This window comes from Centruroides vittatus, unplaced genomic scaffold (assembly GCF_030686945.1).
Source record: "Centruroides vittatus isolate TY-2023 unplaced genomic scaffold, ASM3068694v2 contig_1286, whole genome shotgun sequence".
Taxonomy (NCBI): domain Eukaryota; kingdom Metazoa; phylum Arthropoda; class Arachnida; order Scorpiones; family Buthidae; genus Centruroides; species Centruroides vittatus.
The window spans coordinates 27841-41344 of record NW_027120819.1 but is presented as its reverse complement, the minus strand read 5'-3'; the positions used below and the strand labels follow the sequence as shown (position 1 = coordinate 41344).

At 23.2% G+C, this 13504-nt stretch overlaps 1 protein-coding gene across 1 annotated transcript; it reads right to left on the bottom strand.

The window, feature by feature from the left end:
- Nucleotides 1-9959: 9959 nt before the first annotated feature.
- LOC136989218 (uncharacterized) lies at nucleotides 9960-12952 on the bottom strand. Its single transcript, XM_067287314.1, has 5 exons — nucleotides 12904-12952; nucleotides 10867-11185; nucleotides 10649-10718; nucleotides 10512-10556; nucleotides 9960-10105 (listed from the first exon to the last, which is right to left on the bottom strand). The coding sequence occupies exons 1-5, from the start codon at nucleotides 12924-12926 to the stop codon at nucleotides 9960-9962; spliced, it is 603 nt and encodes a 200-aa protein (XP_067143415.1). The 5' UTR covers nucleotides 12927-12952.
- Between the last annotated feature and the right edge of the window lie 552 nt (nucleotides 12953-13504).

Genomic DNA, 13504 nt, shown 5'->3' with positions numbered 1-13504 from the left:
TAAAATCGGTGATAGTTAAAAAGTAATGCAAAAGATTGCGTGAATTTTAATTATTACATCTCGTTAGATCAAACAATTTTATAAATTCTATTAATAAATTCCAGATTGAAATCACTGCAAAGAAGGATTATTAAAGAAACTGTTTAAAAAATTAAATAAAAATAAAATGCTTTCTTTGAGTTCTAGAATGCAAAAAGCAAATGGCAACTTTTGCCCATCCACAACAAAATGGAATTTAACGAACCTACACGTTGCTAGCATAGCACCTGAGTTTTTGACCAAAAAAATCTCATAAATAAAAGAACACAATATATCTTAATGGTAAGAAATTTTAAACTATGCAAGTTTTTTTGACAGACTTTATATCTGTCATCTTCAGGCAATAAAATTCAATCATCAAATGGCACATTACAAACACAAATAAATTGGAATAGAATGGAATTCAATTTCTTAGATTCAAATACAAAATAAATTAATAAAACAAGTATATGAAAATTGACAAATGCTGCAAATCAACAAATAAATCATGAAAATTAAACTGAGCATAAAAAATATACATGAAAATTACAAGCATTCCTATAATCACTAACAAGAATTTGACAGAATTTAAAAAAAGGGAAGCCAGAACAAATGTATAAAACGACAATAGTCCTCAACCACAGAAAAAACGAGGAAAAAAACCAGCTATGTAATATCATGAGGATCAACAGAATGATGGATATACAGCAATATCTAATATTCTATAAGTTCAACAGTTAGAAAATTGCAAAGTTTTTGAAACCATTATTATAAAAATTATTAAAATTTAAAGATAACAAAAAATAATTACAATATACAATTTCAAAAAAAAGTTGATATTTAAAACTAAAGAAACGTTCATTTTCTATTTATTACATTTTCGTTCGTTATATTAAAAAAAATTATTTACTGTTCATTTATTGTTTCTTTGTTTTTAAAAAAATGTTTATTTGCTACTTATTTGTTTTTCTGCAGTGTTAAAAAAAACGTTTATTTCCTTTTTATTTATTGTTTATTTGTGTTAAAAAATATTCATTTCTTTTTATTTATTTCTGATTTGTGTTAAAAATATTCTTTTTTTATATATTGTTTATTTGTGTTTAAAATATTATTTCTTTTTATTTATTGCTCATTTGTGTTAAAAATATTTTTTTTATATATATATTGTTAATTTTAATTATTAAAAATATTCTTTTTTATATATTATTATTTGTGTTAAAAATATTCATTTCTATTTTATTCATTGCTCATTTGTGTTAAAAATATTTTTTTTATTATTATTTATTTGTGTTAAAAATATTCATTTCTATTTTATTTATTGCTCATTTGTGTTAAAAATATTCATTTCTTTTTTATATATCATTTATTTGTGTAAAAAATATTCATTTCTTTTATTTATTGCTCATTTGTGTTAAAAATATTCATTTCTTTTATATTTATTTATTTGTGTTAAAAATATTCATTTCTATTTATTATTGCTCATTTGTGTTAAAAATATTCTTTTTTATATATTATTTATTTGTGTTAAAAATATTCATTTCTATTTTATTCATTGCTCATTTGTGTTAAAAATATTCTTCTTTTTATATATTATTTATTTGTGTTAAAAATATTCATTTCTATTTTATTCATTGCTCATTTGTGTTAAAAATATTTCTTTTTTATATATTATTTATTTGTGTTAAAAATATTCATTTCTATTTTATTCATTGCTCATTTGTGTTAAAAATATTTCTTTTTTATATATTATTCATTTGTGTTAAAAATATTCATTTCTATTTATTCATTGCTCATTTGTGTTAAAAATATTCTATTTTATATATTATTTATTTGTGTTAAAAATATTCATTTCTATTTTATTTATTGCTCATTTGTGTTAAAAATATTCCTTTTTTATATATTATTTATTTGTGTTAAAAATATTTTCTTTTTATTTATTGCTCATTTGTGTTAAAAATATTCATTTCTATTTTATTCATTGCTCATTTGTGTTAAAAATATTTTTTTTTATATATTATTTATTTGTGTTAAAAATATTCATTTCTATTTTATTCATTGCTCATTTGTGTTAAAAATATTCTTTTTTATATATTATTTATTTGTGTTAAAATATATATTTCTATTTTATTCATTGCTCATTTGTGTTAAAAATATTCATTTTTTATATATTATTTATTTGTGTTAAAAAATTTATTTTATTTTATTCATTGCTCATTTGTGTTAAAAATATTCTTTTTTATATATTATTTATTTGTGTTAAAAATATTCATTTCTATTTTATTCATTGCTCATTTGTGTTAAAAAATATTCTTTTTTTATATATTATTTATTTGTGTTAAAAATATTCATTTCTATTTTATTCATTGCTCATTTGTGTTAAAAATATTCTTTTTTATATATTATTTATTTGTGTTAAAAATATTCATTTCTATTTTATTCATTGCTCATTTGTGTTAAAAATATTTCTTTTTATATATTATTTATTTGTGTTAAAAATAATCATTTCTATTTATTCATTGCTATTTGTGTTAAAAATATTCTTTTTTTATATATTATTTATTTGTGTTAAAAAATTCATTTCTATTTTATTCATTGCTCATTTGTGTTAAAAATATTCTTTTTTTATATATTATTTATTTGTGTTAGAAATAATCATTTCTATTTTATTCATTGCTCATTTGTGTTAAAAATATTCTTTTTTATATATTATTTATTTGTGTTAAAAATATTCATTTCTATTTTATTCATTGCTTCATTTGTGTTAAAAATATTCCTATTTTATATATTATTTATTTGTGTTAGAAATAATCATTTCTATTTTATTCATTGCTTATTTGTGTTAAAAATATTCTTTTTTTATATATTATTTATTTGTGTTAAAAATATTCATTTCTATTTTATTCATTGCTCATTTGTGTTAAAAATATTTTTTTTATATATTATTTATTTGTGTTAAAAATATTCATTTCTATTTTATTCATTGCTCATTTGTGTTAAAAATATTCTTTTTTTATATATTATTTATTTGTGTTAAAAATATTCATTTCTATTTTATTCATTGCTCATTTGTGTTAAAAATATTCTTTTTTATATATTATTTATTTGTGTTAAAAATATTCATTTCTATTTTATTCATTGCTCATTTGTGTTAAAAATATTCTTATTTTATATATTATTTATTTGTGTTAAAAATATTCATTTCTATTTTATTCATTGCTCATTTGTGTTAAAAATATTCTTTTTTATATATTATTTATTTGTGTTAGAAATAATCATTTCTATTTTATTCATTGCTCATTTGTGTTAAAAATATTCTTTTTTTATATATTATTTATTTGTGTTAAAAATATTCATTTCTATTTTATTCATTGCTCATTTGTGTTAAAAATATTCTTTTTTATATATTATTTATTTGTGTTAGAAATAATCATTTCTATTTTATTCATTGCTTCTTTGTGTTAAAAATATTCTTTTTTATATATTATTTATTTGTGTTAAAAATAATCATTTCTATTTTATTCATTGCTCATTTGTGTTAAAAATATTCTTTTTTATATATTATTTATTTGTGTTAAAAATATTCATTTCTATTTTATTCATTGCTCATTTGTGTTAAAAATATTCTTTTTTATATATTATTTATTTGTGTTAAAAAATTCATTTCTATTTTATTCATTGCTTCATTTGTGTTAAAAATATTCTTTTTTATATATTATTTATTTGTGTTAAAAATATTCATTTCTATTTTATTCATTGCTCATTTGTGTTAAAAATATTCTTTTTTATATATTATTTATTTGTGTTAAAATATTCATTTCTATTTTATTCATTGCTCATTTGTGTTAAAAATATTCTTTTTATATATTATTTATTTGTGTTAAAAATATTCATTTCTATTTGTATATCTATATATTTATTTGTGTTAAAAATATTCATTTCTATTTTATTCATTGCTCATTTGTGTTAAAAATATTTTTTTTATATATTATTTATTTGTGTTAAAAATATTCATTTCTATTTTATTCATTGCTCATTTGTGTTAAAAATATTCTTTTTTATATATTATTTATTTGTGTTAAAAATATTCATTTCTATTTTATTCATTGCTCATTTGTGTTAAAAATATTCTTTTTTATATATTATTTATTTGTGTTAGAAATATTCATTTCTATTTTATTCATTGCTCATTTGTGTTAAAAATATTCTTTTTTATATATTATTTATTTGTGTTAAAAATATTCATTTCTATTTTATTCATTGCTCATTTGTGTTAAAAATATTCTTTTTTATATATTATTTATTTGTGTTAAAAATATTCATTTCTATTTTATTCATTGCTTATTTGTGTTAAAAATATTCTTTTTTATATATTATTTATTTGTGTTAAAAATATTCATTTCTATTTTATTCATTGCTCATTTGTGTTAAAAATATTCTTTTTTATATATTATTTATTTGTGTTAGAAATATTCATTTCTATTTTATTCATTGCTCATTTGTGTTAAAAATATTCTTTTTTATATATTATTTATTTGTGTTAAAAATATTCATTTCTATTTTATTCATTGCTCATTTGTGTTAAAAATATTCTTTTTTATATATTATTTATTTGTGTTAAAAATATTCATTTCTATTTTATTCATTGCTCATTTGTGTTAAAAATATTCTTTTTTATATATTATTTATTTGTGTTAAAAATATTCATTTCTATTTTATTCATTGCTCATTTGTGTTAAAAATATTCTTTTTTATATATTATTTATTTGTGTTAAAAATATTCATTTCTATTTTATTCATTGCTCATTTGTGTTAAAAATATTTTTTTTTATATATTATTTATTTGTGTTAAAAATATTCATTTCTATTTTATTCATTGCTCATTTGTGTTAAAAATATTCTTTTTTCATATATTATTTATTTGTGTTAGAAATATTCATTTCTATTTTATTCATTGCTCATTTGTGTTAAAAATATTTTTTTTATATATTATTTATTTGTGTTAAAAATATTCATTTCTATTTTATTCATTGCTATTTGTGTTAAAAATATTCTTTTTTATATATTATTTATTTGTGTTAAAAATATTCATTTCTATTTTATTCATTGCTCATTTGTGTTAAAAATATTCTTTTTTATATATTATTTATTTGTGTTAAAAATATTCATTTCTATTTTATTCATTGCTCATTTGTGTTAAAAATATTCTTTTTTATATATTATTTATTTGTGTTAGAAATATTCATTTCTATTTTATTCATTGCTCATTTGTGTTAAAAATATTCTTTTTTATATATTATTTATTTGTGTTAAAAATATTCATTTCTATTTTATTCATTGCTCATTTGTGTTAAAAATATTCTTTTTTATATATTATTTATTTGTGTTAAAAATATTCATTTCTATTTTATTCATTGCTCATTTGTGTTAAAAATATTTTTTTTCATATATTATTTATTTGTGTTAGAAATATATTTCTATTTATTCATTGCTATTTGTGTTAAAAATATTCTTTTTATATATATATATATAGTTATTTGTGTTAAAAACATTATTTTATTTTATTCATTGCTCATTTGTGTTAAAAATATTTTTTTTTATATATTATGCTTATTTGTGTTAAAATATTCATTTTTATTTTATTTATGCTATTGTTTTAAAATTTTTTATATATATATTGTTCATTTGTGTTTAAAAACTATTTATCTATTTTTATTTATTGCTAATTGTATTTTTAAAAAAAAGTTTATTTTTTGCATATACTTGTGGAAAGTTGTATATTTCATCAATATTACATTTATCTCGTATAGTTCTTTTACGAATTTTCAACTAATTAATAAATATGTAATATTTTAATTTTAAAAAATGTATTTAATAAATTAAATGTTCTGAATAAAAGTTTATGGATAAATTATTAAATTGTTTTGTTCAAGAAAATTATCAATGACATTCCATGCGACTATTATAGTTTTAAATTGTGAAACTATCACTACTATGGTGTACTATAAAAATATGTCGAGTGTGAACCAACTCTTCTAGTTCGCGAAATATATTAATTTAAAAAAGGGAATTGTGCAAAGATAAAAAGGAGTGTAAGTCGATCAGATGTGTAAGTCGAAAATCTGTCACGTGGAAACGTGTGTAGATAATATGTACGCGTATCAACCGAACTGGATAAAAAAGATGAAAACTGCCAAGCGTAGTTGCACTATATAGTGTTCGAGTAGCAAAACAATAGATTATATTTCATTTATAGTGCATCACAAAATATAATTTATACATACAAGCTTTAAATATATGTTATTTAAAGTATACTTTCTTATTTACTGTATTGCAATATATACACTCAGTGTATCCCAAACTTCCATACCTACAAAGATAAAATGTTTCTTTATTCACAAGACATTAAAATGTCAGCATTAAGATTTGTGTCATTGAATTGATGGATTAAGGCAACGGACCATCGATAATCTACCAGCTTCCTATGTGGAAACTGAATTTTGTTTTTGTGTTAGACACATGAAGAAAACTCAAAACACTGCATGGTGGACAGGCACGAACCAATGACCAACTACTTATGTTCAATGGTTTCAATTATTCGGCTATTGGTGGGCTTGATTTTTGTCACTGTATGGAGACTTTAGCGTTCCTCTGTTCCTCTGGATACTCTGTTCATATATAGAGGCCTACAAGAAATTTTCTTGTTAAGCATGGTGAAATACTTTTTATGAGAAAGTAGTGATTAAAAATTGTGAAGAGTAGAGGTTTGAAAAAATTGAAGAATAATAGGTAACGAATAAATGTATTATCCCAGAAGCAAACATCATTCAATTACCTACATATATTTCCATCCTTGGAAGCATTTGCATATTTTCAAACATATTATTCTACCATAGCCTTATCTATGGTTAGTCATATATGCTATTTCAACATTTCGAATTGGTTGTTTATTAATTGTCATAATTTCCTATATATTCACTTAAGGTACCGATTTCTATACGAAAAATTACGGTTTACGAGGACAGGTAGGCTGTATTCTACTAATTTGAGATATAAGTATTGATAATAGAAGTTATCAAATTGTGATTAATTAAAAATGAAAGAAAATTCCCCATTTTTGCATATACAGGGTGGGCCAGCGAAAACGAAACGGCAGTGTTCGTGTTCGTTCAAGCAAAGCGCTCGGACAGGTCGATTTTACTCTCGAGGGGACATCTTTTGCAATAAAGTTTTTGCGATTTTGAATATTAACTAAACAAACATTTTTTTCGAAATAAATGTTTGTTTAGTTAATACAAAATAAATGAGTTTTTAAAATTTTTTGTTGTCTTTTGTATTCAGAATCGCAAAAAACTATATTGCAAAAGATGTCCCCTCGAGAGTAAAATCGACCTGTTCGAGCGGTTTGCTTGGACGAACACGAACACTCTGCCGTTTCGTTTTCGTTGGCCCACCCTGTATTTTAGGTATAATGAAAATTTTAGGTATAATGAAAATAACATTTTTTACAATAGCACAATGAATGAATAGATAAATTTATTTATTTAAATGTCAACAAATGAAATGCACGGTAATAACTATTTAAACCGGATAGTGAACTTCGTGAAATGAAATTATAGGTTTTATAATTTTCTCATGTATACTGGTAAATAAGTAAGATTAGTTTTGTTTAATGTAAATTATTTTTAAGTTTAAATCGATATTTATAGTGTACGTTTATATATACTTAGACAATTGTTAAATTAAGAACCGCTATAGACTATGTGTGTATGTCAGTAGTTCCGAACCTTTCTGAAGCCGCAAAACACCATTTATGTATTTGTTGATTACACGGTACTGTACATTAGCATGGATATATTCAAAAATTAATAAGCAATTTCATCTTTGCTGTTTTCAGGAAACAATAAAGCAATAAATTTATAAACTTTAATATATTAAATAAAATATAAACATGATATTGTCTACGATTATATCAATGGGAATAAATTTGAATAAAAGCTTTAGAGTTTTTTCTTTTGTGAAACATTACATGTAGATTTGAGGAACACTTGTGTTCTGAGAACACAAGTTAAGAGTCAATAACATGTTATAATAAGTTAATTTAAATCTATCGTATGGTTTCATTATTTTAACACAATTTAATGTTCTACTCTAATATTTTCTCAAACGTATTCAAATATTGAACGAAAAATATTAATTAATGATTTATTGTAATATTTGGCTTAATATATATGTTTTATTAATACACTATATTACTGTACTAGTAACAGCCAAGAAACTGTGCTCAAAAATAACAGGTTTTTTCAGTTCTAAGTAAACTAAAAGCATTGCTACTATCTGAAAGGTATTCCAATGCAAGTATATATTTCATTTTAATCAAATAGACACTTTGGAAGAGAATTAAACTGACGTAATATGCATTTTTCATAACTATTTTATTTAAATTTAGTTTTTGTGGGTTAAATGCCACTTTATTTCCAATAATTTCACTGCTTCTTTTCAATAAATTACTCCCAATGAAGCTAATAAATATGGATAATACGTACTAGACCCAAGACCCACTTTTCGTACTTTGCAGGTATTGGATTTCCTTATTAAATACCTTGCGACCGTTTTATAATGAATTCCACCGGCCAGTTATACAACTTCAGTTATATTTTTTAAATGAATTCGGTATACTGTTTCGGCAAAAAACAAAACTATTTGTTCGAATGATTTGATTGTTTGGTTAAACTGATAAATTGAACGGACAACAACAACACCGGTTGGGATGGCTGCAACTGGTATTCCTCGTCTTTTTACCATCATTTTATAATCTATAAAAACAAAAACAATTTTTATTTTACACTTTAAGAAAGCCGCTTTTACAAAATTTAACGATCACCGCTTTGGTGATCGTTATAATTTGTAAAATCTAATTAAAGTATAGAATGGTAGAGTATTATTCACTTTAGCAGGTATGTCTATATATTCTATAAAATAACGAATTAAAATCTTTAATTTATAATTTCATTAATTAGTATTCCGTTTGATTTAGATTAATTATGATATATAATTAGTTGTTCGTAATAACCTTAACTATAACTGTGAAATTATCAATTACAATATTCAACTATAAAAATTTTATTTTTATCACTGTCATTTCTACACCAAAACAGTAAACAGATAAAATATTTATTAATATTCCATACAAAGAAATTATTAACATTACAATTATCGATTAGTACAAACAATTTTAAATGGTAAAGTAAAAATAAGACAAAACAATTCAAGTTTTTTGACGCAACTCGTCAACCTTGATTTTAACAGTTGAAATGTAACTTTTTTATAAGAATTTTATAGCGGTAGTCGGAATTGGCCATCATTAAGTAAAGATTTTGTTCCTTAACATTATAGTAAGGTCTCTCAAAAAAGTTATTGTATGTAGCCGGTCGTCCAAATTCGTATTTAAAGCTTATATCGTTTAAAGCCGACATAATATAAACATTCATCTGCCATTTGGGTTGTTCGACGCAATACAGCTTATCATATGCAACGAACGTATTCCATGGATAACAATTTTTCAAAACAAAGTTTTGTTGTGACAAAACTTTTAAATTATCGTAATCCATTTTATACGCCAAAAAGACAAAGTCGAATAACGAACCTTCATATTTTGTCTTATTTAGAGGGTCAAATACCCAGAAATACTCGACATCTTCACGTAAAAATATGGCATATTTCTCCTGAACAAAATGTATTTTTTCTGCAAAAGTCACGTTTCCTGTTTCAAGGTTATGCTTGGCAATTCTTATTCCTGACTTATCCTTATATGGAGTATAAAAAATTCCATTGCGTTCGAAATATCCAGAAATATACCATTCATCGGGTATTTTAAACTCTTTCAGTATTTTCACTTCTTCTTTTAGATTAGTTCGGACTTCTTTCATAGGTTTTTTATACCATTATTGCGTAATAATCCTAAAATTGTTTTCTGGACCCTCTTCAATTTTTGGGAATAGTAACCTATAATTGTCTTCCATAGCTTTCACGTCCTTATATTCATAATAATAAAAATAGTTGTAATCTGAAATATTTCGAAGAATGCAATCTAAAAAGAAAAACGTCGATTTAATATTTACACTTATTTATATTTAATTAAAAATAAATTTCGCATTTATTCAAAATTATTGAAATGTAAATGTTTCGATCAGAATTTAATAACGTTGCCTGACTTAGTTTGGTGACCCCTGATCTAAACCCTTCAGTTTTTTGCCCATCAGACAAAAGATTTCTGATCGTAAAACATGAATGTGTAAACACACTCTATTATTTCTATCCCAACAAATTATTGTTAAAGCATAAAACACAATTACTGAAACAAAACGACTCTGTGTTGTACAAAATCTTATCAAAAGTAAAATAAATTGTGAATTTTATCTAACAAACAATTAAGAAATTGTACAACGTTAAATTTAATTCCGAATATAATATAAAAAGAGAGAAAATTCCTTTACCTTTATCTTCTTGCTTTTCTCCTCCAGCATTGTCTTTCTGTTCGTCTGTTTAAATGAATGTCCATATATTAGTATCATTGCCATAGATTCCACAGACAATTCTATATATAAGTTATATATATAATAAAAAAAAATACCTTTTGATTTTTCTCTGTTCCTTCGGCAAAAGTCATCGGCATTAAAACAATATTCCAACAAATCAGATTTCTACATACACAAGAAACAAAACAGAATTTAAACAAATAAAAAATAAGGCCTTGTTTTTATGCAGTTATAAATTTGTTATTTTTATAAATTATTTTAGGTAATTAATTGCTAATTATTTCAAATCATACATTTTTTATTCAGCTCTTACTTTGACATTCCACTTTCCCTTCATTACTATTGTATCGTTATTTTCTTCAGATGAGTTTTCTGTCACAGAACAATCTCTTTCGCATTCTTTATCGATTTTAGACGAAATTTCCCTTTTCTTTACTTGGTGAGAAGCAGTGTTCAGATTCTTGTTGGAATTCCCATCTGCAGTTTTCTCAGACTTCATATTGCAGTCAGATTGTTTATAATACACAATTATAAACAGTAGCGCGAAGAAAAGCAAGAATAACAGCAGTATCAAACAGTAAATTATTCTTATTTGAATTTTATAGTCGTTTTCTTTACTATTCTTCATTGTGCTATTGTTATTAAATATAAAAATTTAATCATCAAATAACTTTCTGCAAAATTGAAATACAATAAGGTTTATAATAGAAAAAAATATTTATATAATATTAAATATATTGGTGCTCCATTGTTCGATTTTTTGAATTTAGTTCATTTCAGCAGGCCTTTCGATGTTTAAAACAATTTTCCTGTTATAAATATCGGAAAGTCAATTAATCTATTTCCTTACACTAAACGATACATGTCGAGTTGCAACCTTTACTACCTGGCCGTCCTTTTGTATGTTCGAACCTATAATGGGCTTACTTCAAAAGGCACTTTTAATGCCCACAAAAAAAGAGGGAAAGTTAAAAATAGACCCTAAACGATACCATTTTCCGTATACTTTAAACAGCAAGTACAGGTAACTTAAAGTAAAAATAAAGCAATTAAATCTTCTAATAATAATCTAAAAGACGAAAGCAATAAATATTATAAAATACTTGGATATCTTATAATAACATATAAATTGCATGAATAAGCAATGGTTATATTGTGTTCGATAAAAGTGTTTTCTGTATTATTAACAGCTGTCGTTACTTAACATAGATGAATGATTTAATTATCGCATTCGATTATAAACGACACAATAACACACTATTGCAACTTTGAGATTGTGTTTTTTGATCAAAAAAGCATTTTAATGTTTAATGTTGTTATATTGTTAGAAATCGACGAATAACACATAATATAACGGATATAAACGAACACACAGAAAATAGAGCGATTAAACAACACAATACGCACCAACGTAACGTGCGAGAGACGAATTACACGTGTACACCTATCGTACATTTTTCACTGCGTGCTCAGATCGAACTACAAACGTAAAAAATATTCGGGTTTTCTATTTGTATGTATGAATTTTAGTTATAGTGTGTATAAGACACGAATTTGTACACCGTTTTCGAAGCTTAATATCGTGTTTTTTACAAAACTTTCTGAAAGTTTTTAGAGACGTTTGCGTGTAAGAGGAAGGGGTCGATGCTATTGAATTTAAATAGTTAAAAGTGGAGAGTGTGGGAAGATAAAAGGAGTCGTGTCTATCTCGAAGAGGTTCAGGCATTAATTTTGATTTCACCCGTTATTAGCATATAAATTTTTATAAGCATCCATTTTTTACCCTCAAAGTTAAGTTTATTTTTTCACTCTATAACTAAAAATAGGAAAGTTTATTTTAATTAAACATCGTAACGATTGGCGCCAGCAAATCTCGCCGGGGAAAATTAACCCTCTAGTTGTTCGACTTTTAAGAACGATTTTATAAAGTTACAATAAAATAAATGATAAATTTAAACTACATCTTAACATGTTCACACGAAATCATTATTTGAATGAAAGTGATTTTATAAATTATTTTAATAATTAAAGTAAATGTTAGTAATTAATCAGATTATTACAGGAATAATCACGGAAACACTCGACTCGCCTTGTTTGTTACAACGATAAAGCTTTAATGCGAACAACTCCAAAGATATTGTATCGATATTAAAATCTATTTCTGCTTCAATTTCTGTATATCAAGAATAGAAATATTGAACACGAGCTCAAATTTCAGTTATAAAATTTAATGTAAAGCTAATTTTAAATTTAAAACTAATTGTTATATCACGAGAAAGATGCACGAACTCGTAAAATATTCATTTACATAAAATTCGAGTAAATTTTTCTATATAAAACGAATACTTACCTAGTGATTTCCTGTTTGGTCATCCACACTTTACGCTTCTACTTCGAATTTTAATTGACTTAAACATATATTTCCGTTCGTTTTATGATTTTGATAAAGACTTCGTGTGACGTGATTTATTCGATTACAGCTTGTTTATGCTCGAAATTAGCTGATAATAGTTATTAAGATAATGTTTAAAATATCAAAAACAGATTTATTTAATTAGTAAATTTTTTTCCGTCGATTTGAAATGTGATGTAAGGCGGAAAATAACAGAAGAGTGAAAATATAACAAAATTATTTATTTTTAAAGTTGTCATAAATTTTATTATACACATTAAAATCTTTAATGTGACAGATAAACAAACCATTTATAAATGAAGTGATCTATTGCAAAACTAACCATAAAAGAGCTAATGTCAATTTTGACAACGGCCGAATGCCGGGCGGCAATTTTTAATCATATTTTTAATTAAAAACATATGCTTTTCACTTCAAATTAGCAATTCCTTGCCCGTACACACGAATCTTTTCCAGATAGCAATACCGTCGTGCTAATCACGTATGTGTCGGTAGATCTTGTCAATTTGATCTAGTTTTCCTTCTCCCAATCGTTCCA